The following is a 25,389-nucleotide window of genomic DNA, read 5'->3' on the forward strand; positions in this document are numbered from 1 at the left end:
ATCTCAGACAGAACCGGCGGCGAAGGGAACCGTTAGATAGAGAATTACCGGCAGAAGAAACGTAGCGATACCGAACGGAGTCAGCCACCGCACACAGGAGCGGAGAGAGATAACGGCACCTGAGCCATACACCGACACACCGCTTTATCCCCACAGCCAGAACCCCCGGCCTCTCCCTTACACTCCCCTGCAGGCCCCGGCTTTTCCCCGGTCAGTACACCCAGGACGGGCGGTGCGGTGTGTGGGCGGTTCGGACGGGCTCTCCTTTCCGGCTGTTTCCCTCGTCCTCCGCTTATGGCCAATTACATTCACCTTCCCCCGGGCTCCCCCGAGGTGCCCCGCCTGGATGTCACCGTGCTGGAGGAGAACGGATACCGGGAGGGGGCCATGCTGCTGGTGAAGGAGCTCCGACCGTATTGGAAGCCTGAGGACGTCACCACACAGGTGAGGCGCTACCTACCGAGGGAAGGACACTGCCCCCTACAGGCAGGGGTATTACACACCTATATATCAGGGGTATCCTTCCCTATGGACACTGCCCCCTACAGGAAGAGTAATACACAGATACTGACATACCAGGGGTAACCCCCTCTATGTATACTGCCCCCTACAGGTAGGGGTATTACATATCTACATACCAGAGGTACCCCTCCCAATGGGCACTGCCCCCTACAGGGCTATTACATAGATACTGACATACCAGGGGTACCCCTCCCAATGGGTACCACTCTACCCATGTGATCACCTACCTACAGGGGGTATTACACAGATACCTACATACCAATAGGGGGGTACCTACTCATGTGGTAGGGACTATGTGGATGAACACCTACCTACTCTGGGTTCTTACCTATAGGGGGCATCTGCCTACATACTGGGGTACCCAGCTACAGAGGGGCATTTCACAGGAGGGAACCTACCTACTGGGGTGCCTTCCTATAGGTAAATACCTACTTATGGCAGTGCCTACCTACACAGATGAAAATCAATTTTTTGGAATGCCCACCTACCTGGTGCAGTACATAGATGAGTACCTGCTTATGGGGTTCCTAACTAGAGGGGGTGCTACACATATGAGGACCTAGTATAGGATTCCTACTTATTGGGGGCATTAGGAACTTACCTCTCTACCCACTGGGGCACTTCACATGTACCATTTACATTAGGCACCGCATACCTAGGGGAAAAATAGATCGATATTGGGGAACTGCTTTGATAGATACAGGAATGACTGCACAGGTAAGTATCTTCTGTAAGCACTTCATAGTACCTAGTACTGCATCTTCTAGAGAAATCACAACACAGGTAAGTACCACAGAAGGATTGCATAGACACTTACCTCTTCTTCCTACAGATTGCTGATGCTATGCTATGCAAAACTTGCATAGACGTTAATTTATTGCCACTTACCTGGGCAAAGAGGAGGCAATCCAAAGGTTTCTACTTTTCCGATGCCACAACCAACCACATGTGGGGGCACCACAAAGCTACCAACCTGTAATGTATATATATGAATAATATAAGGGGCCAATTTTTTGGGGAAAATGTGTGAAGAGATCTGAGACGCACAGGTAGTGTTGATGTGGTGAGGGTGATTGGATGGTGTACAGACTACAGGGGTGTATGGTGGGGTAACTTGGAGAGACGGGTGTATGGTCGGGTACTTTGGAGAGACAGGGATGTATGGTAGGGGTAATTTATAGAGACAGGGGTGTATGGTAGGGGTAATTTATAGAGACAGGGGTGTATGGTAGGGGTAATTTATAGAGACAGGGNNNGGGGTAATTTATAGAGACAGGGGTGTATGGTAGGGGTAATTTATAGAGACAGGGGTGTATGGTAGGGGTAATTTATAGAGACAGGGGTGTATGGTGGGGGTAATTTTTATAGAGATAGGGGTGTATGGTGGGGGTAACTTGGGTTTGGTGAATTTTAGGATAATGGGACAGTGCCGCCTGGTGGTGTTGCATAGGATAGGTGCTTAATAAAATAATGGAGGAACAGTGGTGCAAGGTGGGGTGACATGGAGGGCTCTGCATGACAGGTTGATAGAAGATTGGGGTTGCATAGCAGAAAGATTGGGGGTGCAGTGCACAAGGGAGATGGTCATCTGAGGGTTCATGGCAGGATTATGGGGGTCAGTAACAGTCTATTAAGAATCAGGCTAGCAGTGTATGGAGGGGAGTAATGGGGGTGCGGGGTTTCTGGGGTAATATTGGCCTCATGTTCAGGTAGATTGCGGTGATGGTGCAGGGTTCCCAGCATGTGAAGCCTCAGGCTGTATGTGAGATCAGACACCTTGCCCCGTGGTGAGATGACGGCTCTATCTGTACACACGGAGTGGAATGTCACCGCTTACCCTCACAACTCCACATTGGCCTATCGCTGCCTCTCTGCGTGTATCCGGCTATTGTGTACATGAACACTGCAGACACCTTCAGTCACACTGGGTGGTTCATCCTCTGTGTTATCAGATGTGACACATGTCCATGTAATGCCGTGTAGGAATGTTATGAAATGCCTTTGTGGTCAGCAGAGGGTCCCCAGGTCTGGGGTTGCAGTGCCGTCATCTCAAGCATGCTCAAATTGTTTCCACAGACCCTGGGGTGTGTCACCTCAGTCTTCCTCCTCGCTTTCCCTTTTATTCCTTCACAGAACGGACTTATTACTCTGCAAACACTGCCGTCACACGCAGTCCTTTCTCCCTTTAATGACACTCTGATTATCTTCCTCATGCTGCCTTTCTGTTTTGTTTGTATACAGCAGTGTTGTGAAGGGTTTTGCATGTTAAGAAGAGCATTTTGAATAGCAGTCCATTTGTAGTTTTCTATGTTTTCTCCCCAGGGCCATAATAATGGCAGCTTGAACCTAGAAATGTTGTAGCTTGGTATGGGCAGCATTTACTTTTAGGGCCCATTCACAACTAAAGCACAACAAAAGGCATACAATAGTGTGATGCACCCCAGTGCTGTAATACAGTGACAGGCAACATAACCACACTGCACTACATTGCATGTCTGTTTGTGTTGAGTCTGCATCCCTTTAAAAATTAATGGGTTGCTTTATTGCAACACATTACCACTAGACACAACATGCATTAATTAATACAACTGGCCAGTACAATACAAGGCCAATCTTTACAACACGTATAAAAGTATAATGCAAAATGACCCACTTCCTTTGCACAATCCTAGTAACCTAGAGGAGATATCCCATCCCAACGTTTGTTCTATTTCAGTGTGTACTGGACGTCGTCCTTCATTGTGAGCCAGTGCTGCCACTCTATGTATTTCCTGTGAATTGGTAGTGCTGCCCAAAATGATGGCTAAACCTGCAACATGGGGTGCTGATGGAGTTTAAAGCTGGAGTTTATTTAGCTTATACTTTAGCTTTCCTGCTTCTTTCTTTCTATATTCCTCAACATGCTAATGGAATGATTAAAAAAAACTTTCTGGTCTTATTACATGCTTTATGTTAAACTAAGCAACCCCATCATAGGGACTCTGCGCTTCTCAGGCACTGCTCCTAGATCATGGCTGGTGAGAGCAGCCATCCTGAAAATGGGAATCTTTAGTAACTTCCAGATGTCATGCTGAGCCCCCATAACTCAAAACTGAAATCCAGAAAACAAAAGTGATGGGACAGGGGCTCTAAAGCTGTGGAGAAATACTAGATGTTGCCTCAAGATTGCCAACCAGCCCATGCTATATTCTTTGTCAACGGGCTTACAGCCTGTTCACAAACTGTAGGTGCGGCAATGAGCTTTTCAAACTGTACGCAACAGGCATCCTGCTTACCTTGCCAACCAGGTTGTTTGCAGAGTAAACTTTTTGCTATTCAAATCAAACTATAACGGGGCTGATTTGTGAATCGCATTGTACAAATGAGTACAGACGTATACATAATTTGTTGTTTTACTCATAAATGTAAAGTGGTTAGGTGGATTTTTACCTTGAAATGTTTCCTAGTATTCAGTGTGCTACTTTTCTAGATTGTTTGAGTTGCAATAGGAATATATATATATAAAATATTGCGGTGTAAAATGCTTAGCTTTCTTAGAATTTGGGCCACATAATAGGGGTGCAGTCATCAAAAAAAAAAATTGCAAAGGGGCCTGCAGTGTTTGTGTCTCTGCTATTGTTTGTTCAGAGAAACTGCAGGCGGCTCCAGGTAGCTCCATGTCCCTGCATGTGTGAAATGTCTTTCCAAGTGACTGTCACCTTTTGACAGATTGTTCCAAGCTCAGGTTTCCTTGAATGTAATAGCCCAACAAAAGTGTTCTTTTAATTATACACTTTCCTTCTAGTTTTGTGTAATAAAGAAAATCACTTTGCTTTTTCGTGATGTAATATTGTGCAACTTGCAGTATTCAAAGAAAGCACAAAGCAAAGTATTAAATATGCTCATCAGGCTTCTTCTTCTTACATGATATTCTCTCATCAGTGTGTAAGAAAATTATACTCCAAGTTTCCTTTTTTTGACCCCCCAAATTTACATTAATTTGTTAAATCTTGGTTTATTCTCCACTGGTGGGGAATGGTATTTTTACCTCTCCTGCTTCTGCTTAGATGGAGAAGACCTGACAGTGGTATGAGTAGAGGTAAGTATACCAAGCCCCCTCAGTGCACAACTTGGCTTAGGGCTTGGCTTATATTTGAGTATTAACAATAGCTGTTTCCTTATATAAAAAGGGGTATTATACATGCCTCTCCGGGCATCATAAATCTTCTTTTGCTGCATTCCTTGATTTCAGTCCCTGGCAAAGTCTTCGATGTTAAACACTTCTGGAGTGGTGGATGGCTGTTCCCTCTGCTGTGTTGCAGTTTTCTTCTGACCCATACTTCATTACTTGACCTGATATGATAGTTTGCAGGTGGAACTACTAAGCTCTATGAGATTGATGCCGAAAGGCCAATTTTCCAACAGACTTCAGGGCATAATCCCTCATCAGCATAGTGGTAGGTGGCAGGAGCTGAGTTCACATCCTTCTTTTACAGGGATATTATTTCCTGGTACAAATTTCGCAAGATTCCCTTTTAAGCCATGTGTGGCCTACCACATATTTAACAACTGTATACAAATACTGGGTTTTGTTGCCACTATTATTCTTAATATGATTTTATTCCTCATCTACCATGTCCACATCTTGCAAACTAAAGGAAACCTGTGGAGGGAAAGAAATGTAGGCTGCCAGTGCAGATCTTCCTTCTCCATGAGAATGCCAGTTGCATGGCTGTCATGCTGATCCAGAGATTTTAGTAAACTGAATGACCTAGGATACATATAGACAGAAAATATAGACATAGGATTTTATTTGCTTTTTCTAGGTCAGCATCTTAAAATCTCATCAGAGGTTTCTTTTTAGTTTAAAATGCATCTGGTAATACAAATCAAAATTCAAGTGAATACGGATGTTGCCTTCCTTCTTAACGGTTTCTACAAGCTCAAAATCACTTGTAAAAAATAGATAAAAGGTAGCAACTATTTTTTTTGGATGCTTGCCACCCCTGACGCCTCCTCCGTAGTCTGAAACCGATGTTGCTTGCAAACACTTCAAATGCTTGTGCCGTGTCCTAACTGTCCCTATGGAGTCAGCTACAAGCTGTCCTTGACTGACAGAAAATGCCTCCTTAGTTAGTTGTGCAGTCTTTCATTCCTGATATCAACGGGCTTGGGATATCGAGACTTGGAATTTGAATTAGGAGAAATAGGATGAAATAGCTCAGATCCGAGTCAGAATTGAATCTCGTTGAAACTATCTGCCCACCCCAAAGTATTGTGAATGTAGGCAGACAATGAAATGTGTGTATTATTGTCTCCTAGGCTGTGTACACAAGCTCTCCTTCCTTGACTCATATCTTCATCCATCAACGGATTTATAATCTGTTAGGCTAGGTACACACGTGCAATAGTTCTCGTCCAATAATCGGCTCAGGATCGTGCATGTGTACATAGCTCGTCGTCCTTCGTCCAAACGACCCTTCTGGTGGATCCATGGACGAAGAATGATCGTAATTGAAGTGAAGGGAGAGAGCACAGCGGGGTTCCGCTCCGTCGTTCTCCCCTCTCCATAGAGCGGAACGGTGCTGTATGTACAACACTCGTTCATGCATCGTGCGGTCGCTAGTCGTTGGAAAGGATCATGAAAAACAATTATTGCATGTGTGTACGTCTGTACGCATGTCAGATTCTCGCCTGAGATGAGCATGCCATTAATCTCGAGTAATAATTGCCTTAACGTGTGTATATAGCCATACCAAAAAGCTTTATTTCAGCCAGGCCTTCCTATGACAATGCTTATATGGCCACCCTGGCTCTGTAGATCCTGTGCCAGGCATGTTAGATGCAAGTATTCTACATACAGGAAGGAAGTCAGATTGCATTGTCAGCTGTCCAAACTTTTTCATTTTCTTCCGTCTTACCCTCTCCCTTAACTGTCCAATAGTTAAATGATTGCAGTTTGTATTTTTCCACAGTGTGCTTGTTAACGATGGTGAAGATATGTGGAAGCCTTGGGTCTCGTTGGAGTGTGTGTTTTATGACTGGAATGTTGGCTGTGTGCCTTCTCTCATATACTATAGATTATACATTTTCTGCATACTGTCCTTCTTCAAATATGTGTTTTTAATCTTAGACTGATGAGGAATGTTCTTCTCGATGCTGGGTGTGTCTCTGCTAGAAGGAAAGTGGGGCCCTCTGTTCTCTATAAATCATTTACTGTACATTGAGACTTTTGCAGCAGATACTTTATTTCACAATAGGATACTAGCGATGACCATATAATGTCATCTTGCTGCACAAATATGCAACTTGATGATTTGGAGTCCGCTCGTGTGCTAGGGTCTTGCATACTAAAGTGTAAGCTGTGGCTCCAGCTCTTCAGCTGACCATGTTTTACACATATTATAGTATATTTTTTATCCCCATCAGATGAATGTGGAAAAATATACCAATTCCGCTTTAATCTTCCTAAAGCTTTTACTACATGTATTTTTTTTTAATTGCAGGAATGGCAAATAGCCAGTCAAAAAAGAAAAGGTGATAGAAGGGAGCAAAGTGATTTATGTCACCTCTGCGCTAGTTTTAATAAAATGGCAACTTTGTGTAGATTCCCATAGCATAATAAAAACAACTCCAGGAAGTCCGTTTTGTTAGTACTAATGTGTTTTGCACTGTGCAGTGGTAGGCATTGATCCTGTATTGTACATGGTGACATCTGTGATGGAAATGACCACATTACCTGAGAAGAGCGGCTTCAGGGGACCAGTGGGGAGGAAGCCTGTAGGACTGAGAAATAACATGTGTAATATTCCCAAATATATTCTTTTTAGGCAAACCCTAAACCCAAAGTCAAGGTTTAATTTCACTTTCTAAAATCTGTCAGTACAGTAATATGGAAGAGAACACTTTCAAATAAAAACATCCATGGTCTGAACTCTTGCACTTCCTTTGTACGTGTACATACAGGCTAGACTTTGTTTTCTCTCCAAAGTACAAACAAAACAACAGGCACCACATGGAGTAAACACATCCTAACCAGCAGCAGCGCATTGATATGCCTACCCATAAACAGCCAGTTGTCGATCTTGCACAATGTGTTCTTTATCATCGATTCCCGCTGGTTTGTCACAAAGCCAGCAGTCTTACAGTCCTATTTGCCAATTCAGTGAGGATAGAGAGGTCCTCAGCTTGTCTCCTGTACAGACTATAGAAAACTTTTTAATCTTCCAAAATATCCCCAACGTGTACTTGTGTATTATATTTGCATGGAACCTATTATACTAAAGATGTAGTATGATGGTCTGGAGATTCTAATTGCTCTGAACCCTAAATAAAGGTTGTTGCGGATAACACTTAATAACAAAGTAATTGTATAGAAAGCAGATTGGGAAAACTTTTGATTGTTCCATTGTCATCATAATGTTCGGAGATTCTGGAATAATTGTTGATTTTAAATAGGTAAACCAAATGTTAAAAAATGCGCCATGTATATCTGAACCCAAACGACATACGGAGTCAATATGTTACCCTGTATCATCTATATACCTGCAGAGGAGGCAGGACGAAACATTTCCTCAGACTCCTCTTCTCCCCAATGATCAAACTGCAATATTCTAACTTCGTAGGAAGTAGTTAGGGACTATAGCAGGTTTTGATTTGTGTCAAACATAAAGACCTGCAAGGGAACCAGAATTTATATGTTGGTTTCTGAGTCCAGGAAATAGTTGGTGACCTTGTTGTTGTTAGTTCATGGGCTTAAAAAAAAAAATGCATGCAGGAATTATCTACACTGGCTGGGTTTCATTTTAATGGTGATAAATGAAATCTGCATTTTATAAGAATTCCAATTCTGTAGTGGTTCTGCATTTCTCATGTACATGCATGCAAAAATTAGAGGGATAGTTCACATTTTCTGCAGAATGTATTTATTGTTCAATATAACAAAAATAGCACTTGTACTTCTTCTGTTCTGGCACTCAGTGAAGTTATATAACAGTCCCATTGTTTGCCGGTGCCTGGCTTTGTAAGTTGGCATGGTGTGTGCATACAATTTGTGCATTCCTTAGGGGTCCGTGTGTACTCGGAGGACTCTGCAACTCCGTGTTACAGCACGCGTAAGAGGTTTGTATTTTTAGTCTAATAAGGAAAAATATTGGGGGAAGAAATTAGGTTTTAAAGGGATGATAAAAATAAAAAAAACAATGCTTTAATTTTTTACTAATTAACTGTACATATAATTGCCTTAAAACAGGGAATTTTTTTTTTTTGAAAAATTAACCAACATACAAATAGAATTCGTGTTGGTACAAACTTATTTTGGTTCCGAACAATTTACACAAAAAGTCTTGTCCCAACATGTTTCGCCTATTTTGACTTCGAGGGATATGTTGAGGCTTTCAAAACCGAAATTACAGTATTGTGTCCAATGATCTTGTGTGATAAGAAATGATGAATAGGTAATATTAAATAATTGTAAGTTCTGTTTTGAAAGCCTCCACATATCCCCTTATGAAGCCAGAATAGGCGAAACGTATCGGAAACAAGACTTTTTATGTAAATTGTTCGGAAATGAAAGAATTTGTGTTAGTACAAAATTATATCTGTATGTTGGTTATCTGTTAAAGAAAACGACATATCCTTGTTTTTAAATTTAATTTTTCAAAACATTTTCCTTGTTTGTAATCAACTATATGTTATTTAGTTATTTTGTTGTTTATTTTAGTTTGTTGTTTGTTGTTTATTGTTTAGTTATATTATGTATATTATAGTTAATAAGAAATAAAAGCGTTGTTTTTATCTGTATCAGTATGCCTTAAAAATCTCCTTTTCTTCTTCATTGCTTCCCCCAGTATTTTCCTCTTATTACATTATTTATTATTATTATTGTTAAACAGGATTTATATAGCACCAACATATTATGCAGCGCTGTACATTAAATAGGGATTGCAAATGACAGACCAATACAGACAGTGATACAGGAAGAGAGGACCCTGCCCCGAAGAGCTTACAATTTAGTAGGTGGGGGAATGATCATGAGATTTGGCATATAACCAGACAATCTGGTTTAACCCTGGAAAAAAGGTTCTGCTCCCACCTGGACATATCACTTGTATTTTTAGTCCTGTGAAGCTGTATGAAATCCCAGTAGTGCATACAGAGGATATGGGATGTTCTTATCAGATAACTAGAAGTTGCTGTGTGCTGCGATCCTCTGATTTCTAGTGGGTGTAAGCACATTCCAGGACCTTGGTGGGTGAGAGAGTGGGGGTACAGAATTTCTCTGTATTATAAAACTACATGAGGACGTAACAAGAAGTGCAGTAACCCAAGGTCACCTAATAACCTTTGTGGAGTACAAAACTGTTTTTGATATAGAAATATATTAATAATGGGCACAAGAAAAAGAGGTTACCCCTCTTTCAGTTCCTAGGTTTTGTATATCCGAATATAAGGTTTGATTCTGGTCTCTAAGCAGGTCCTAAAGGTGGATAAATACAATGTCAGATAAGCAACTCATGACACAAAAGACTTAAATCAAAAAGCAGAAGCAGTGTGTGGAATATATAAGAACAGGATTACTGCTTTCATGGGTCTAAGGGGATATGTAGTTGACAGGTGCTGCCTATCAAATGCACTTGAATATTTGATCATCAGCAAGTGTGACCACCTTCTTAAGTTTTGGCTGTTTTTCTGGTCTGAAGCATTCAGGTGTGTGTTAACACAATGCCAAAAAGGAAAGATATCAGCAATGATCTGAGGAGCAATTTTGCTGCCCATCAGTTACATAGTAGGTCAGGTTGAAAAAAGGCATAAGTCTATCAAGTTCAAACAATCGGGAAACAAACATATCCCAGTTTTTAAACCCTATGGACAAAGGAAGGCAAGAAAAAAAAAAACCCTGGTACAATTTGCTCCAACAGGAAAAATATGCTTCCCGATTCCCTGAGGCAATCAGATGTTCCCTGGATCTGTTATTTTATTTTAAAGCTTTAATACCCAGTTATATTCCGTGCTTCTAGAAAAACATCTAACTTTTTCTTAAAGCAATCTATAGTAGTTGCTGAAACGTCTTGCTGATTGGGCCTATTGGGGAAAGGTTATAAGGCCAATCATTAGAGAGTAAAAAATATTATTTTAAGTAGAAAAAAATGTAAGGACGTTGCCATTTATCTCATTTATATAGGAAAATTTACCCCAAGATCAGCCTATGCAATGCTGAGAGGAATTGCAAAAAGCCCAATAGCTAAATGTCATACTCTACAGGCCCACGATCACGATCATAAGATTAAACAAGCATGGCTTGTTTGAAAGTGTTGCTGGGAGAAAGTCTATTCTCTCTAAAACAATGGCGTAGTTCCATCTGAACAAACCACAAGACTTTAAGTAAACAATGACCTTTTAGGCAGGTGAGACCAAAGTGGAGATATTTGTTCCAATATGCTTGTTTAGTTTTTACCAAGCTGTGTTTTATGATCGAGCATCTCATGCCATAGGGGTGGTGATTTGAGACTGATTGGCAGCCACAGGGCCTGGCCACCTTGTAACTCATCTGTATACCAAAGTATTCTAGTATCAGATGTCGGACTTGGCAGAAATTTGGTGTAGAAATGAATAGCATATCAATGCTATGGGCAGAATCTTAGAGCTGCGAATGAACCAATGTCTGCACACTTCAATGAGGTGAGGCAATGTTCTAAAGAGTGGGCCAAAATTCTTGCACAATGATATGAGAGGCTGATATATAAGTCCTACAGAAAAGAATTTGCTGCTAGAGGTGGTTCTAAAAAGGTATTGAATCATCACTTTCATACAATACTTTCTAATTTGAATACCGATGCAGTAGAATTAATGTGTTTCATTACCTGATGTTTGATTTAAAGAAATTTAGGGACCAAATGTTTTTTTGTTATTTTCTGATTTGCAAAACCTTGAAACCGGTTTCTCATGACTGTGTATGTATGTGCGTACACACACCAGCCAAAACATTAATTTGTAGATCCTCCCGTCACCAAAACATTTACTGGCCTGCCTGAATCTGCTCAACAGACTAGACTTGCACATTCTTCAGTGATGCATTTATTTTAGGAGTAATTCTGATGAATTCATGGGCATTACAATACTTTTTTTCAAAAAGAAAAGATGGTAATAGTGTTGCATGAATTCTAATCTTTAGATTTTTTTCTTAAACAAGAAAAAAAGGGTTGTTTCACATTGGGTTGCAAATTGAAATAATTCTCATAACTTGTGACCCCAGTAAGAAGAGAATAATCTCTTCTGTAGTGGGAACACATTGCAATTTTCCTAAAGGATTGTCTGCATCTAATATGCTTTTGGGTGTTAAATGACTGATGTAAGCCTTTGATTTGTTAGGGTCCCCTAAGTAAACTGAGTGCAGGTCTACTAACCTTGGATTGTGATCTTTAGAAGTAGGCGTGGGGCAGAGCGTTACCGGGTTTATGGAAGTGCAGAATAGAAAGCAGGGGATAGGTGTGCTGAGGTTTATGGCGTGTGGTTACATAACCTTCTGACTGCTATGTCCCCTGCTGTAGGTTTTCTTAGAAATCAGTTGGAAGTACTGAAAAAAAAAACAAGAGCCAATGAATGCCACCTGTCCTACTATTCAGTTACTGTAGGCAGATAAGTTCTATAATGCAGTGTCGGCACTTTTTGAAAATATGAAGTTTATCATAAAAGTAGATAATGAGGTAGATAGTAGTCTTTTAATCCTTGCAAACCTGTAGAGTAGCATTATTGCTCTCCTGTGGATAGCATGTATGGTGAGTGAAAAGTTACTTTTGCTGTTAAGATATGTGTGTAAATTATCTGCAGAAAATAGGCATAGATGAATATGGTCTTCTGCCTGATAATACTGTCTGCTTTTAGTTTAACAACTTGTATATTCATGTTGTAGGTTTGCATCTTACCGCTCTGCCCGTATCTCCCCTTATGCCACTGAAGTTGTCTTGGGTATCCTGATATGTAGATGTATTGGGCATAGCTGCTACTTGTGATTTTCAGGTTGTTGGCCATTGAGAGCATTCTAAGCCATGATCCTGTTAACGTTTAGGCTGCATACACACGTCAGATGATTCTAATCAGACAATCACTTCGGGGCTAGTATCGGACCAGAATCTAGCATGTGTACAGTGCTCGTCATCCGCTGTTCATGGATCCATCAACGAACGAGGAACAATCATAAGTAAAGTGAAGGGGAGAGAGCGCAGCGGGGTGCCGCTCTGTTCTTCTCCCCCTCCTCTCACTATAGAGCAGAATAGCGCTGTATGTACAGCACTCGTTCAGTCTTTGCACGTGCGTAGAAACAAAGCTGGAATCCAAGCAGACATAAACAAAAAACATGCAAGTTTATTTACACTGTAATAAATGTACTCTGTAAAATATAAGGAGTGTAAATACTTTTCCAGTTGTTATACAGCAGGTCTCAAACTCCCAGAGTGCAAGAAGCCAATCGGTTGTAATACAGTTCTTATGTTCTGACAAGGGTGTCGATAGGAGGAGTGGGCAAAGTGATGGAGATAATACAGTGTACTGCTTATAATTTAACTATCTAGTCACAGGCTAGTAAAGGGGCAAGTCCTGGAAATGGTACTGAATAACAGAAAATCACTTCTCCCCTCTTCCAGGCTGGGCTGTGGTGTGGCAGAGCTGTGTAAACCTTAGCACCAAAATAAACATTATAGATAAAACTGCTCTTATATATACTGTTATGTTTCATCATTGTATTTAGCTTGCCTGGAGTTCAACTACAAATTAATCTCAATATCTCATTTTACTTGTATAAAAAATATTTTAAAAAAATTATAGGATTTAGATAACTGGTCTTATATTGAACTTTCATTTCATTTTCAGGTGTTTACTGATGGAATAACCAACAAACTAATTGGTTGCTATGTTGGCAATACAATGGAAGATGTAGTTCTGGTGAGAATCTATGGGAACAAAACAGAGCTGCTTGTGGACCGCGATGAGGAGCTGAAGAGCTTTCGGGTATTGCAGTCCCATGGTTGTGCTCCCCAACTGTACTGCACGTTTAACAACGGACTCTGCTATGAGTTCATGGAGGGGGCTGCCTTGGATCCAGAACATGTCTGTAATCCTAACATTTTTAGGTAATACTTTATACCGTTTTTTTTTTCTTTGCATTTCTAATCTATCGGTAAATATACTGTGTTTATAGTTGTTTGTCATTGCAAACATTGCGTGAGGATACAGTCACATGTTGCATGAGATCACCCCAATTCAAATGTGTGCACAGAAAACAAAAAACTGGATGTGTGCAAATTCAACCGAATGACTTTCATATCCTGCCCCATCTGCTCTGTGCAGCTTGTTTGCTTACACACAGTGAGGGCTGCATACCTCGGCCCCCAGACAGTAGAACATTTAGCTATTCTTTCCTGTTCGTTTTCCTGTCTGCTGTGTCCATGGCTTCTACCTGAAGGTGACAGAGTTAAACCTTTACACGTAATGCATCCAATGCTTACGCAGGCAAATTAGCTTCTAAGAAGATTCTGGTGACTTGTAATGCCAGGGTTTGGCGCTTTAGTTATCAGTGTACAGTGCAGGTATTGTATCATGGCTATTAAATAAAAAACTGGAATCAGTGATGGGGCCTCGTGTGGAGTGCCCACGTTTTTTGTTAAGATACCTGGATAAGAAATGACAATTTTTGTTCCTGCAGTAAAATGAAGACAAATGTTAGAAACAGAAATTTTAATCCTTTTTTTGTTTTAATTTTTTAGACTTATAGCCCGACAACTTGCTAAGATCCATGCCATTCACGCACATAACGGCTGGATCCCCAAATCCAACCTGTGGTTTAAAATGAGAAAGTACTTCTCTCTTATACCGACTGAATTTGAGGACTCTGCCATCAATGAAAGGTAATCTGGTTAATAATGCATATGTGTTCCACTGCAGATCCCCGTGGTACAACAGTACTTGCGGCTGAGTATGGTTCATGCTGTTCCCTTTAGATGTTTTACACAGTGTGGGGCGGGGTGGGTGTCAGACTCCTGCAATCCACATGCTTAATATGTCCATCTCAACCCAAATTATTCACAAATTGATGCTTCAGTTTCTTTGCGATGACTTTATAGCAAACAAGTGTTATAGCCTAATGTAAGGGCAAAATGATACTGCTCAGTAATCCTCATTATTCCTTTCTATGTCACATATGGTACCAAATACTTGCTGTTTCTGGTTCTGTGGAATACACAATAAACATTGTGGATCTTTTTAAAACAAAGTCCATTTTTTTTTCCAACATTGCAGGTTTGTTCGTGATGTTCCAAATAGACAAGTTCTGCAGCAGGAAATGGCATGGATGAAAGATGTGCTGTCCAGTTTGGGCTCTCCAGTGGTTCTGTGTCACAATGACCTTCTGTGTAAGAACATAATCTACAATGAAAAGAGAGGTAGGTATTGGGAAGCAGTAAGTACATCTCACATGGTTTTTAAGCTGTCACGCAGCCGTCCATTCTTTAGCTACACTCCACAATTCTTTCCTTGTGGCTCTTACTTCAGTTTCCTTTGGTAAGTAGGGAAAATTTTCCTTCTGTGAATGGTGTGTGAATATTTCAATGCCGGTTTTCTTACCTTAAAGGTCATTGTGGAGAAAGTTATTCTACCTAACCTGTCTGTCATTCTGTACTAACTGGCCCTTCCTAAACTTCATTAACCCCTTTAGAACTGCATCCTCCTTGACTTCTTGTGACGTTTATGCTTTATATGCAGGTTCTGTTTTGTGGTCTAATCCAAAATTCATCTGCTGTTTTGCTTTTTGTTTTACAGCTAGTAAACTGATTGGTTCAGACCACAAAGTAGTGCCGGTGTACAGTTCTTTTAGAGTTATGATCCATGGTGGTATCTGTATGAAGGCCATTTTAACCAAACAGGGCTTTTTCGGACTAATTCTTTCATTATATTGTACCCTTGTGATACTGCTATGTACTCCAGGATTCTGATTTCATAGCAGGAGTGCCGGGAACAGGAGAGAAGGCCTTTACTTCCTAATGGTTCTCTATCGTTAAAGTATGTTGTATAATGAGTCTCTGTTACTGAGGAAGGCAAGGACAGACTGCTCAAAGAAATGAAGTGCAGGCACTTACCGGTAAATGTGCCTTCACATACCTGCAGAAGCTTGTTGAACCTTCCTGCCTTTGCCAAATTCTAGGCCATTATGACAAGCAGGTGGTATAATATTGAGCGGGTAAATCTCTTTTCGATTTTTTTCGAGAGTTTGCTGTAGCCGGAAGGTTTAAAAGGTTTTTCTAGATTCCTGGACATACTACCTTTACCAGTTTGCTCCCCTTCCCTTGGTGACAGAGTCTCCTAAAATGATCTTCACTGCACCTCAGAAACTCGAACTCATGGTCCAAATGCAAGCTACAACTACAGTATGCATTACTGCTTTGCCTCCTTCCACCCTGCTTACATTTCTATCGGCTATTTGATGCAATAGGGGAGGGTGCAAATGGTGGGAAGATATTTGCCAGGAGCATATCTAAAAGCTGTGATTTTGGGTATGAGGTCAGTGAAGGTCATCTAAAATGGAGTTACTATTTTAAAATAGAAAGCCTTTGTGGAAAGTAAAAACCCCCTCTTGGTTTTCTGTTAATAATGATTTCTTTTTGAGCCTTGCTGGGTAGTTTGTATAAGTGGGTACTGAGTGTGCATGTTTTTTTTTCTTTTTTTTTTTTTTTCTTTCCATGTATCTAGATTTTTTACCCTCTAGGAAAGGGAATACTGACTTGTGAGGGTTTATAGGGAACTAATGTAACTTCTGCTGTTAAGGACATTAGCATTCACCCTATTGGAATTTATTGATCAGTGATGTTCTTGATCTTTTCAAGTGAAACTATCACAGGCCTAATTTAGCAGCCTTTACCAACAATCACTAACTTGCAACACTTTCTTGTTTCAACTGTAATACATTAAAAAAAAAATCTAACAAACGGGAATAGACTGGAGTAAATGTACAGATAAGCTGCAATTTCCTGAGGGCTCCAACAGAAAATGCCAGTTGCCTGTTTTGGTTTGCAGATTCGTTGAATTAGGCTACCTACACAGGTGCAATAATTGTTGTTGGAAATGAATGAGCAAACGACTGATCATTCCATAATTGTTAACAAAAAAAGTACACATTCATAGGCCAAAAACGCTAATGAATAAGCAATGTCGCTGGAAACGAACGACTGTCCTGACAGATCTGTTTGAGCGACGATTGTTCGCTATCCATTGTGTGTACAATCGTTCAGTGATAGTTGATTGTTCTGCAGGTACATGTCACTTCCTGCATTGTTTATGCAATCTCTTCTAGTATGTGTACATTTGTGTTGGATTATATTTGAACAATTGTATCGTTACAGCATGTACAGAATCGTGCGCTATACGATCGTTCAAAATAATCATCGATCTGTCGTTAGTCATTTGTTTTCTTATGACAATTATTGAGTGTACCTAGCCTTAAATTGGCCTTTCTCAAACTTTTTATTTCATAGAAAACCCCTGCTAAGAACAATTAATTAGCACATTAGAAAAAAGTCTATTACTTGGGTTCATGCAGCTGGCTTTGCCAAGTGACCTTGGCCACAGGACTATGCAGGAATCACTAAATAGGAAGCTAAACCCTTCCAGCGCCTGCGAGTTTTGCCTTTTTCTGAAGCTTGATCTGCAAATAATAAAAGCCATGATGGTAAAACTACTAGCATTTTGAGAAAGTGAAAAGTGGTAGCCTACATATATCTTTCAGTACAGATTACATTAAAGCTAAATATCTGTCTGCTGGAACCTGCCATTACTAAATATCAGTTCCAGGGTGAACACCAGTACAGAGCATGCAAGCTATCTTTTAGGCATTAATCACCAGGCTAAAGGTTAGAGATGGAGGTTAGGACTATGCTTATGACTAGTGACATTGTGAAAACATTTACATATTAGTAACAAAGCGCTGTGCAATCTGCTTACCCTGTATATTCGGAAACAGATTACTAAGCGATTGTGTTCACAAACCTGGGAAACAGCAACTGAATTCCGAGGCGAGTTCCAATATTCTTTAAAAATAATGTCTTTTGCAGAAGTTACATTAGTCATTACATTACAGTGTGATAATGAACATAGCTTGTTGGGATGGTAGGGTCTAATTTGTCACTGGTATAGAAAGCACTGTTTAATTCAAAAGTTTAAAGGAAGTGTTATAGGCACTGCACAATGGGATGTATTCAAGAGTGATGTATCTGTTATTATATGAATGTTACAAAATAATTTATATGGCCACTCCCTGGGTCAGGGCAGAAACTTCCTTGGTTTTAAAGTGGAATTTCTTTCTTTATTCATTGTTCAGTGGCAATGTTTACACACAAATTGAACTTTAAAAGTTGTGTAAATGATACCCATATGATACAATAACGCGGCTTTCTGGTGTCTAGTTACATTGTTAAATCTAATCTTCAGCATTGCCTTCAGTCTTGCACAATTGTACCAGATCCTTTCCTGAAATAGCTTACTTTGATTTCACTGCTCTCCCAGCTTCTCATTTTGTGCATTTGAGACTTCTGCAATTCAGAGCCTGCTCAATTTACTGGTCGAAGGGTGTGCAACATTATTCCGTCCCTTCCTTTGCAGCCTTGCTGTTCTTGGCCCACCTAATTTTTTTTTTTTTTCTTTTTTTAATTCCTTTTTTTATTCCTGGTCTTTCGATCATGGAGACTCAGCATTGCATGGGGGCATAACCTAGTGCAGCCTTCTCCCACTCCTCACAAAATACATTCATACATTAAGGCATTTTAATATTAGTATATTTCCTTCCAAGAGCTATCCCACTTACTGGTATATCAAGACTGAGGGTTCTTGAGAGGAGTATTGAGGTGTGGGATGTTGTAATATAAACAGAAACTCCTAGCTTTAACAATAGATAGTACAGGTTTAGGAAGCCTTTCATCCCCTGTGTATACAGTAATACCTCGAAAATTTGCGCTTCTGATTCTGCGGCTTCACGAATTCGCATATTTTTTCCTTGGAACCTAACACTTAAAATTCAAAACTAGCTGTATCCAAATCAGCTAATCCAAAAAAGCATAAAAAAAAGACAGAAGGAAAACAATTTTTTAAGTTGTTAAAAGAAAACAGATCATTACTGAAAGTATGGTAATGTTTTTTCTAACAAGATTTCAGCGTCTCACCGAAGACACGTGGCGTTTTTACAATTCGCGCATTTTCAAAATTTGCCGGGATGTCTAGGAACATAACGCCTGCGAATTTTGAGGTATTACTGTTTTGAGCCATGGAAAGGGCTTTCCTAAGTAAACCCTTTTAACAATTGGGTAGAACAAAGCCCCACAGCTTCAGCAGGGCGGCACATACCTTCCACATATTCCCTTGGTACTTTGAAGCTTGGGACTCGGTACAGAGAGATAATTTGACTCGATCTTGGCTCTTGTGTTCAGCTGTTTATAAAGGCTGCTAAACTTTAGCTGACTTTTTATGTAAATGACTAGTGAATGTTACTGCTCAGTTTCATCATTCAGGCTTAAGTTTAAGTTTAAGTTTGAAACCTAGACTATATTTGTATGACAGGGAACAGGTGAAAGGAAAATTACACAGACTGCAATAAAATAAACTGGCACAGGTTTGAACCATCACTGTTGTTTCCTCATCTTTTCATGGTCCTTTTTTGGGTTTGGCTCCAGGTTGCGAGTGATGTAGTTTTTTTCCATGTATGTGGAGGTTCATTTATTCTGGCACTGACAATATGCCCAGAATGTTCCTTGAGATGCACAGGCACGTAAATATATGGAGATTGTGGTAAAGAGGCAAGTAAAGTTTACTTTATTGCAGAGGAGACTTGGTCTTTTCTTTAGTAAATAGCCCTCCTGCTCACATTTTTTTTAAAGTTTTATTCCTCCTTAATTACTTTGCTTTAGAACTGCATGATGGTATTTTTTAAACTTATATTAAATGGACCTGTAAATAATCAGTAGGCAGCTATAGATGCAGTATGTCTCATGTCATATAACAATCATATCTAGTAATAGGGCTTCTTTTAGTAATTATATTAGCAGAGGTGTGGGAGAAGCCCGTGTTCAAAACCATTTTCACCTCTAACTTTTCTCATACAATTCACAAAGTGATCCTATCATCCCTAAGGCAATAAAACAGTCTTTTGCAAGAAAAGAGCATTTCACACCTCTGCAGCAGTATGGTGTTGAATCTTTGCTATCTTGCAGGAAAACCTGTTAGTAATAGAACATAGTAGTGATGTAGGGATTTATATAACTACACCACAACAGCTGGTGGGACAAAAGGGGTGGTGATGTGTTTTTTTTTTTTTTTTCTTCTTTTATTCTTCTATTCAGTTATTGTACAAATTTCCAAAACATTAACATTGCAATATTGTATTTCTAAAACATACTTAATGAAGCAATTGGTAAATTCCACTTTAAAACTTCTGGAAAGAAGGGGTTAAGGTCCAAACTTTTAACCATGAAAGTTTTGTGTTGTGAAATGTGAGTGCCAAATTCTCTTCATCTGCCGCAGATTAGATTTGCCATTGCCCGCTGCCCTGTGGCGGCGTTCTCCATGCTACTTAAACGCAGTGACTGGCGGTTTGTCGATCACATGTTCACATGTGCCTGCCACATGGGAGTGAACGCATCCTGGTAACGGCCTCATCAGTATCTTCTTAGATCTTTTTATGTATTTATTTTATGTTTATATTTTTAATTTATGATTTTGTTTTTAAACTTCACCTTTTAACTCCACACAATTTATTTTTCTTCAAAATTTTTTATATGTTTAGCTCTGCAGCAATATATTTCTGTAAATTGACAAGTCCCCATACCTTGTATGATAACAACTAGGAAATTGTAAATGCATCGTCTGTTCTGAGCTGAGCTGTGAATTTTACTGTAAACCGAGCATTTAATAGAAGTATAAGAATATCGTTGTCCTCCAGGGTTTGGCAGAAAGAATCCTTTCTCTAGAGTGTGCCATATTCACTGTGCTTATTTTGTATACATAATTCATTGTGCATTCCTTAGAATTGTCAGGGAGAGCAGCCGTTATGAGTATTAAAATCTCTGTTTACTGGTTATATTACAGAAGACTAAAAATACTTCACAAGTATGCCAGCAAAGATCTAACATCCCAATGAAAAAAATACTTTGTACTGTGCAAGTAAGGTATTCACAAGGATTTGCACATTATTGTATATTATAAATACATGTCTCCTGTCCAAGCAGAAATCAGCTGTGCAGTTTTACACAACGGGAGGTGTCACTCTTGGATACCTAGCACACAACCTGCACCTTGTATTTAGTTCAATGGAATTTTCATAGTCCAGGAATTGCAGAACGACTTCATCTGCCATTGCTGTCTACTTAAAGCGGAACTAAACCGACAACAAAAAAAAATTACACTTACCTATAATTCTGCAGATCCATCAATGGTGCTGGTCCTTCCCGCGTTCGATCCTGCATTGGTCTGGAATTACTTTTCGTCCCGGCGCTGTGTGGCGCCATCTTCTTTGGTCTCCTTGGCATGTCACCCGATCTCGCACTGCACACGTGCAAGATCGGGTGATGTAGCAGGCTGTAAAGGGAAAAAAAGAGAACTGATCTCATTGCGCTTGCGTGAGATCAGCATCTCATTCCTTTCATTGAAAAAATGCCGCTTCTGTGCATGTCCGAGATTAGGGTGTGCGCAGAAGGAGCACCCAGAGCCTCCCAGGATGTGTGACGTAGATATCCCGGGAGGCTCTGCACTCTCATTCAGTCTTGATCACTAAGGCAATCAAGTCTGAAAGAAGAGGTTCTGCCCTTTTTTTTTTTTTTTTTGCACTTAAAAAATTAAAAAATAAATAACATTTTCTCTTTACATATAAGAATTGTCTACCTTTTTATGTGAAGTGAAAATGTTGGATTTAGGTACACTTTCCCCTTTTAAAGTATCATTAGGTTTTTGATATTTGTTAAAAAATATATATTAATATATATATTTTAGGATGAGGTGGACTGAGTTCAGGTTATATTATTTACGGGTATTCCTGAACAGTTTCTTGGCTTCCTTGACCTGACAGACATAGGTATGATATTCCTTCTGAGTTGTGTAAATTATCCTTGCTCTTGTCTCACAAATATTTCAAAGCATTTATTATTTAACACTTACATTTGTTGGAGTATGTTGGGCTCATTTAGGCTGTAGGTAACCCACAAGGTGTGTAAAATTCGCAGTTCAGTTGCAGTATGTGATGTTTTGGATCTGGGCTTTGGGAGAGGGAAACTTGTGTCCTGCCAGAGAAGTAACATTCCTGATCTCTGTTCTAGGTGACGTGCGGTTTATTGACTATGAATATGCCGGATACAATTATCAGGCCTACGATATTGGAAATCACTTTAATGAGTTTGCAGGTAGGCATAGATATTTTGCAGAAACTCCTTTTTGTTTTCTGTATGTCTGTGAATTTTTATTTGTTTACAACATCCAAATCTTATCTGCAGGTGTCAACGAGGTAGACTACAACTTGTATCCAAGTCGGGCCTTGCAGCTCCAATGGTTACGGTCCTATCTGGAGGCCTACAAGGAATTCAAAGGCTTTTCGGGGGAAGTCTCTGAGAAAGAAGTAGAGATTCTCTATGTACAAGTCAATCAGTTTGCTCTGGTAGGTCTAGTAAGAATTTGAAGATATTAGGTTCCTTCATATTGTTGCAGTGTCCAATATAGACCCACAATAGAGTCCTGCAGCTGATACCTATGAGGGTAACTAGAGTCCTGCAGCTGGTGCCTGGGTGCTTAGACCTCTGGGAGGGGATCCATGTAATGAAGTCTGTTAAAAGAACAGATACACTTGAAATTTTCTTTTATCCTTTCGATAATGATGATTGTGTAATGTGAATGTATTTTTAATTTTAATATGGTGTTAAGGTCCTTTTTTTCTTACTATATAACCTGCTATCATACAATGTTATGTTTAATTGTATCATATGTTAATGTATAAGTTAATCTTGATATCCTCTTTTTTCTTAAGGCCTCACACTTTTTCTGGGGTCTCTGGGCTTTGATTCAAGCTAAATATTCCAGAATTGACTTTGATTTCTTGGGGTAAGTGAAGTGTTTTGTGATTTTTGATGTTCCCTGTTTTGTGTTAGTTTGAAACTAAGTTGCAGCACATTTAGAGAAATCAGTAAAGACTTGGCAGTGCCTTTGTTTGATATTTACCTCCCTGTTTTGTTTGTCCTCCAGATACGCCATAGTGCGGCTCAGCCAGTACTTTAAAATGAAATCAGAAGTAACGGCGCTGACCCTTCCCGAATAACGTCGAGAGAAGTGAAAGCAGCGGTCGTTCTTCTTCATTAAACGTACACATGACATGGCACTTCAAGGACTCTCCTGGGACTAGTCTGTAGTCCCAGGCCTTGCTCCACATTCTCCTATTGCCTTTTTTAGACAAAGCCTTTAATCTCAAATTAACGTGTAAGGAAACAACCAGAGGCTTTTTATTTAATATTTTATGTAAGTTATTTATAGTGTTGATTCCAATTTGGCTTCTGTTGCAGTTGTATATTGTTCATGTCTTACCACAATTCATTTTCTTTTTATTTTATCCTCACATTGCTGATGTCAGAAGCATAGTTTCTTATAGTGTTGTCTGTGGTGCTTCATGTGTGCTCTGTCCCCCTCTCACTGGATACTGTTCTTGTGGTGGCCTGGCCTCCCTGTGTACTCACTACATAAAACTTTAATGTGAATCTGCGCTATTGATGCTCGATGGTACGTTTTATCCTTGTAACTGGAAGTATTCAGTACCTCGTAGCTCCCATGAGCCAGCAAAAGATTATAGTGTTCTATACGTGGCAACGGCAGGAATGGTTGGAATTGTGTGATTCAGCCACTGTATTGTCGTTCATTTGAGACGCACTTTAGAGATACAAGTGCCACATGGACGTGGTCTGTCTGTGAAAAGCACCTTTTTACAGTTCACCTTATACATTCAGGAGTCTCTATTTTGTGTCTGAATTATATCCGCTCTGCGCCCCCCTCCACATATACACATGTATACTATATATGGTATATACTGGGGGGTCTGTGAGCATCTAAATTGCCTTGAAATGTATATATGTAATATAGTAGCGGGGAACTTGGTGAGTTGCTATTATCAATTGATCTGTTCTTGGATGTAATTGCTATGGATTGTATGAGCCCTTTCGTTTTTGTATCCCTTTATCTGCAGACCTGTGTGGCATTTTATGGTGATTGTTTGACTTGTCTTTTCTAGAACGTTAGGAGCATATCTTTGATGCTGATCGAGTGCACAGACTAGAGCAAAAATGTCCATGCTGAATTGCACACAAGTTACACTGTATGGCCAAAAGTCTGTGAACATTAAACCTGTATTAGTTTGTTTGGCATCCCATTCCAAAAACCATGGATAGTATGGAGTCCCATTCAACCCTCTTTCCTTCGAAGACCTTTCCTGTTTTGTGGCTGCACAAGATTTTGGAGTGTGATCCATGGGTATTTGTACCCATTTGTAAGTTCAGGTACTGATGTTGAATCAAGACTGCACTCAAAGTTGGCATTCCAATTCATCCCAAAGGTGTTCAGTAAGGTTGAGGTCAGGGCTTTGTCCAGGTTAGTTGAGTTTCACACCAACCTAGTAAACATGTCTATATGGAGCTGGCTATGTACACAGGGACATAGTCATGCTGAAACGGCATTCCCCAAACTGTTACTACAAGATTGGATGCACACAACAGCTTTCTTGTGTGCTGTAGTATTAACGGTGCCCTTCACTGGCCTGAATTCAATCATTTAAAGGGGGTCCACAAAGTTTTGGCCGTATGTTTTTCAGTGCCCTTATTCAGGGTGTGTGTGGCTACTGTGTGAGTCTTTGTGTTGTCTTGTGCCCATGCTGAAAGATGATATCTGAACGGTGGTACCTTGGTCCTTGCCCCATCACTTTGTGTGCAGCGTGTGTGTACATTTTACTGTACCATAGACAGAATACAAACACTGATAAATAAGCAGCATTGCACTGGGCCAAATTTTCATTTCTGTAAAACTTTGCATTTTCATGGCTGACTGGTTTCTAGCTTCATGAAATACAGAATTGGGAAAAGCTTGCAATTTAAACTCCCTGCAATCCTAGGCAGTGTCCAAGACTTTGTGATCCTCTGCAGCTTCCCAGTCTTGGTTTCATTGTAGCAAACTTATGTTTCCTTCATCACAGCTAACACGTTTTTTCTTTTGGCAAGAAAATGTTTGCTTTATGGTAATCGGCTGTCCGATAGGAGCTACCTCCCTAACTTTTCAAAATCTGTTTACTATTTGTTGGGTTGTCATTGCCTTTTTTCCTTTCACTAATGTTATTTCAATGAAATGTAAATAAGACATTTTTTTTTCAAAGTGTGTGCTGTGTACAATAATGGGCCACTGGGCTGACTCTTCAGAGAGAACCTGTGTAAACTATATTGTTCTGGCACATGTAGCATATTGTACATACACAGCCAGTGTAAATGACCTTTGTAAATTTTAGAATGGATTGTACACCATCAGGTCTGCTTTGTTTAAGCCGCTGTGGTGATGCCAGATTCTACCTGGCTCTCCCCATAGCCTGTTTCCTGCAAACTGTCATTGAATTGTCAGAATATCTGTTATGTTGTCAGTACTTACCAAGGAGCCTCGTCTTAACCAAAAGATTTCATGAAACCGGATCATTTTTACTGATAAAAGCACTTTACTTATTGTACTTTGGTCGGCAATAAGTGACAGTATTTCTCCTGACGTGGCTGCGGATGGGATGAAAAACAGAACTGTGAAATCTATCTACACCTGTACATTTTCTGACTGATCCGAAATAAAGAGAGAACTCTA

General features: G+C 40.0%; 1 protein-coding gene across 1 annotated transcript; it reads left to right on the top strand.

Annotated features, from left to right (window-relative positions):
* Positions 1-25,389, top strand: ETNK1 (ethanolamine kinase 1). Its single transcript, XM_072399922.1, has 8 exons — positions 1-444; positions 13,369-13,628; positions 14,262-14,402; positions 14,794-14,936; positions 21,843-21,926; positions 22,017-22,177; positions 22,544-22,617; positions 22,759-25,389. Exons 1-8 carry the CDS (start codon positions 295-297, stop codon positions 22,829-22,831), a joined length of 1,086 nt encoding a protein of 361 aa, XP_072256023.1. The 5' UTR covers positions 1-294; the 3' UTR covers positions 22,832-25,389.

The sequence above is a fragment of the Pyxicephalus adspersus genome, chromosome 2, assembly GCF_032062135.1.
Source record: "Pyxicephalus adspersus chromosome 2, UCB_Pads_2.0, whole genome shotgun sequence".
Taxonomy (NCBI): Eukaryota; Metazoa; Chordata; class Amphibia; order Anura; family Pyxicephalidae; genus Pyxicephalus; species Pyxicephalus adspersus.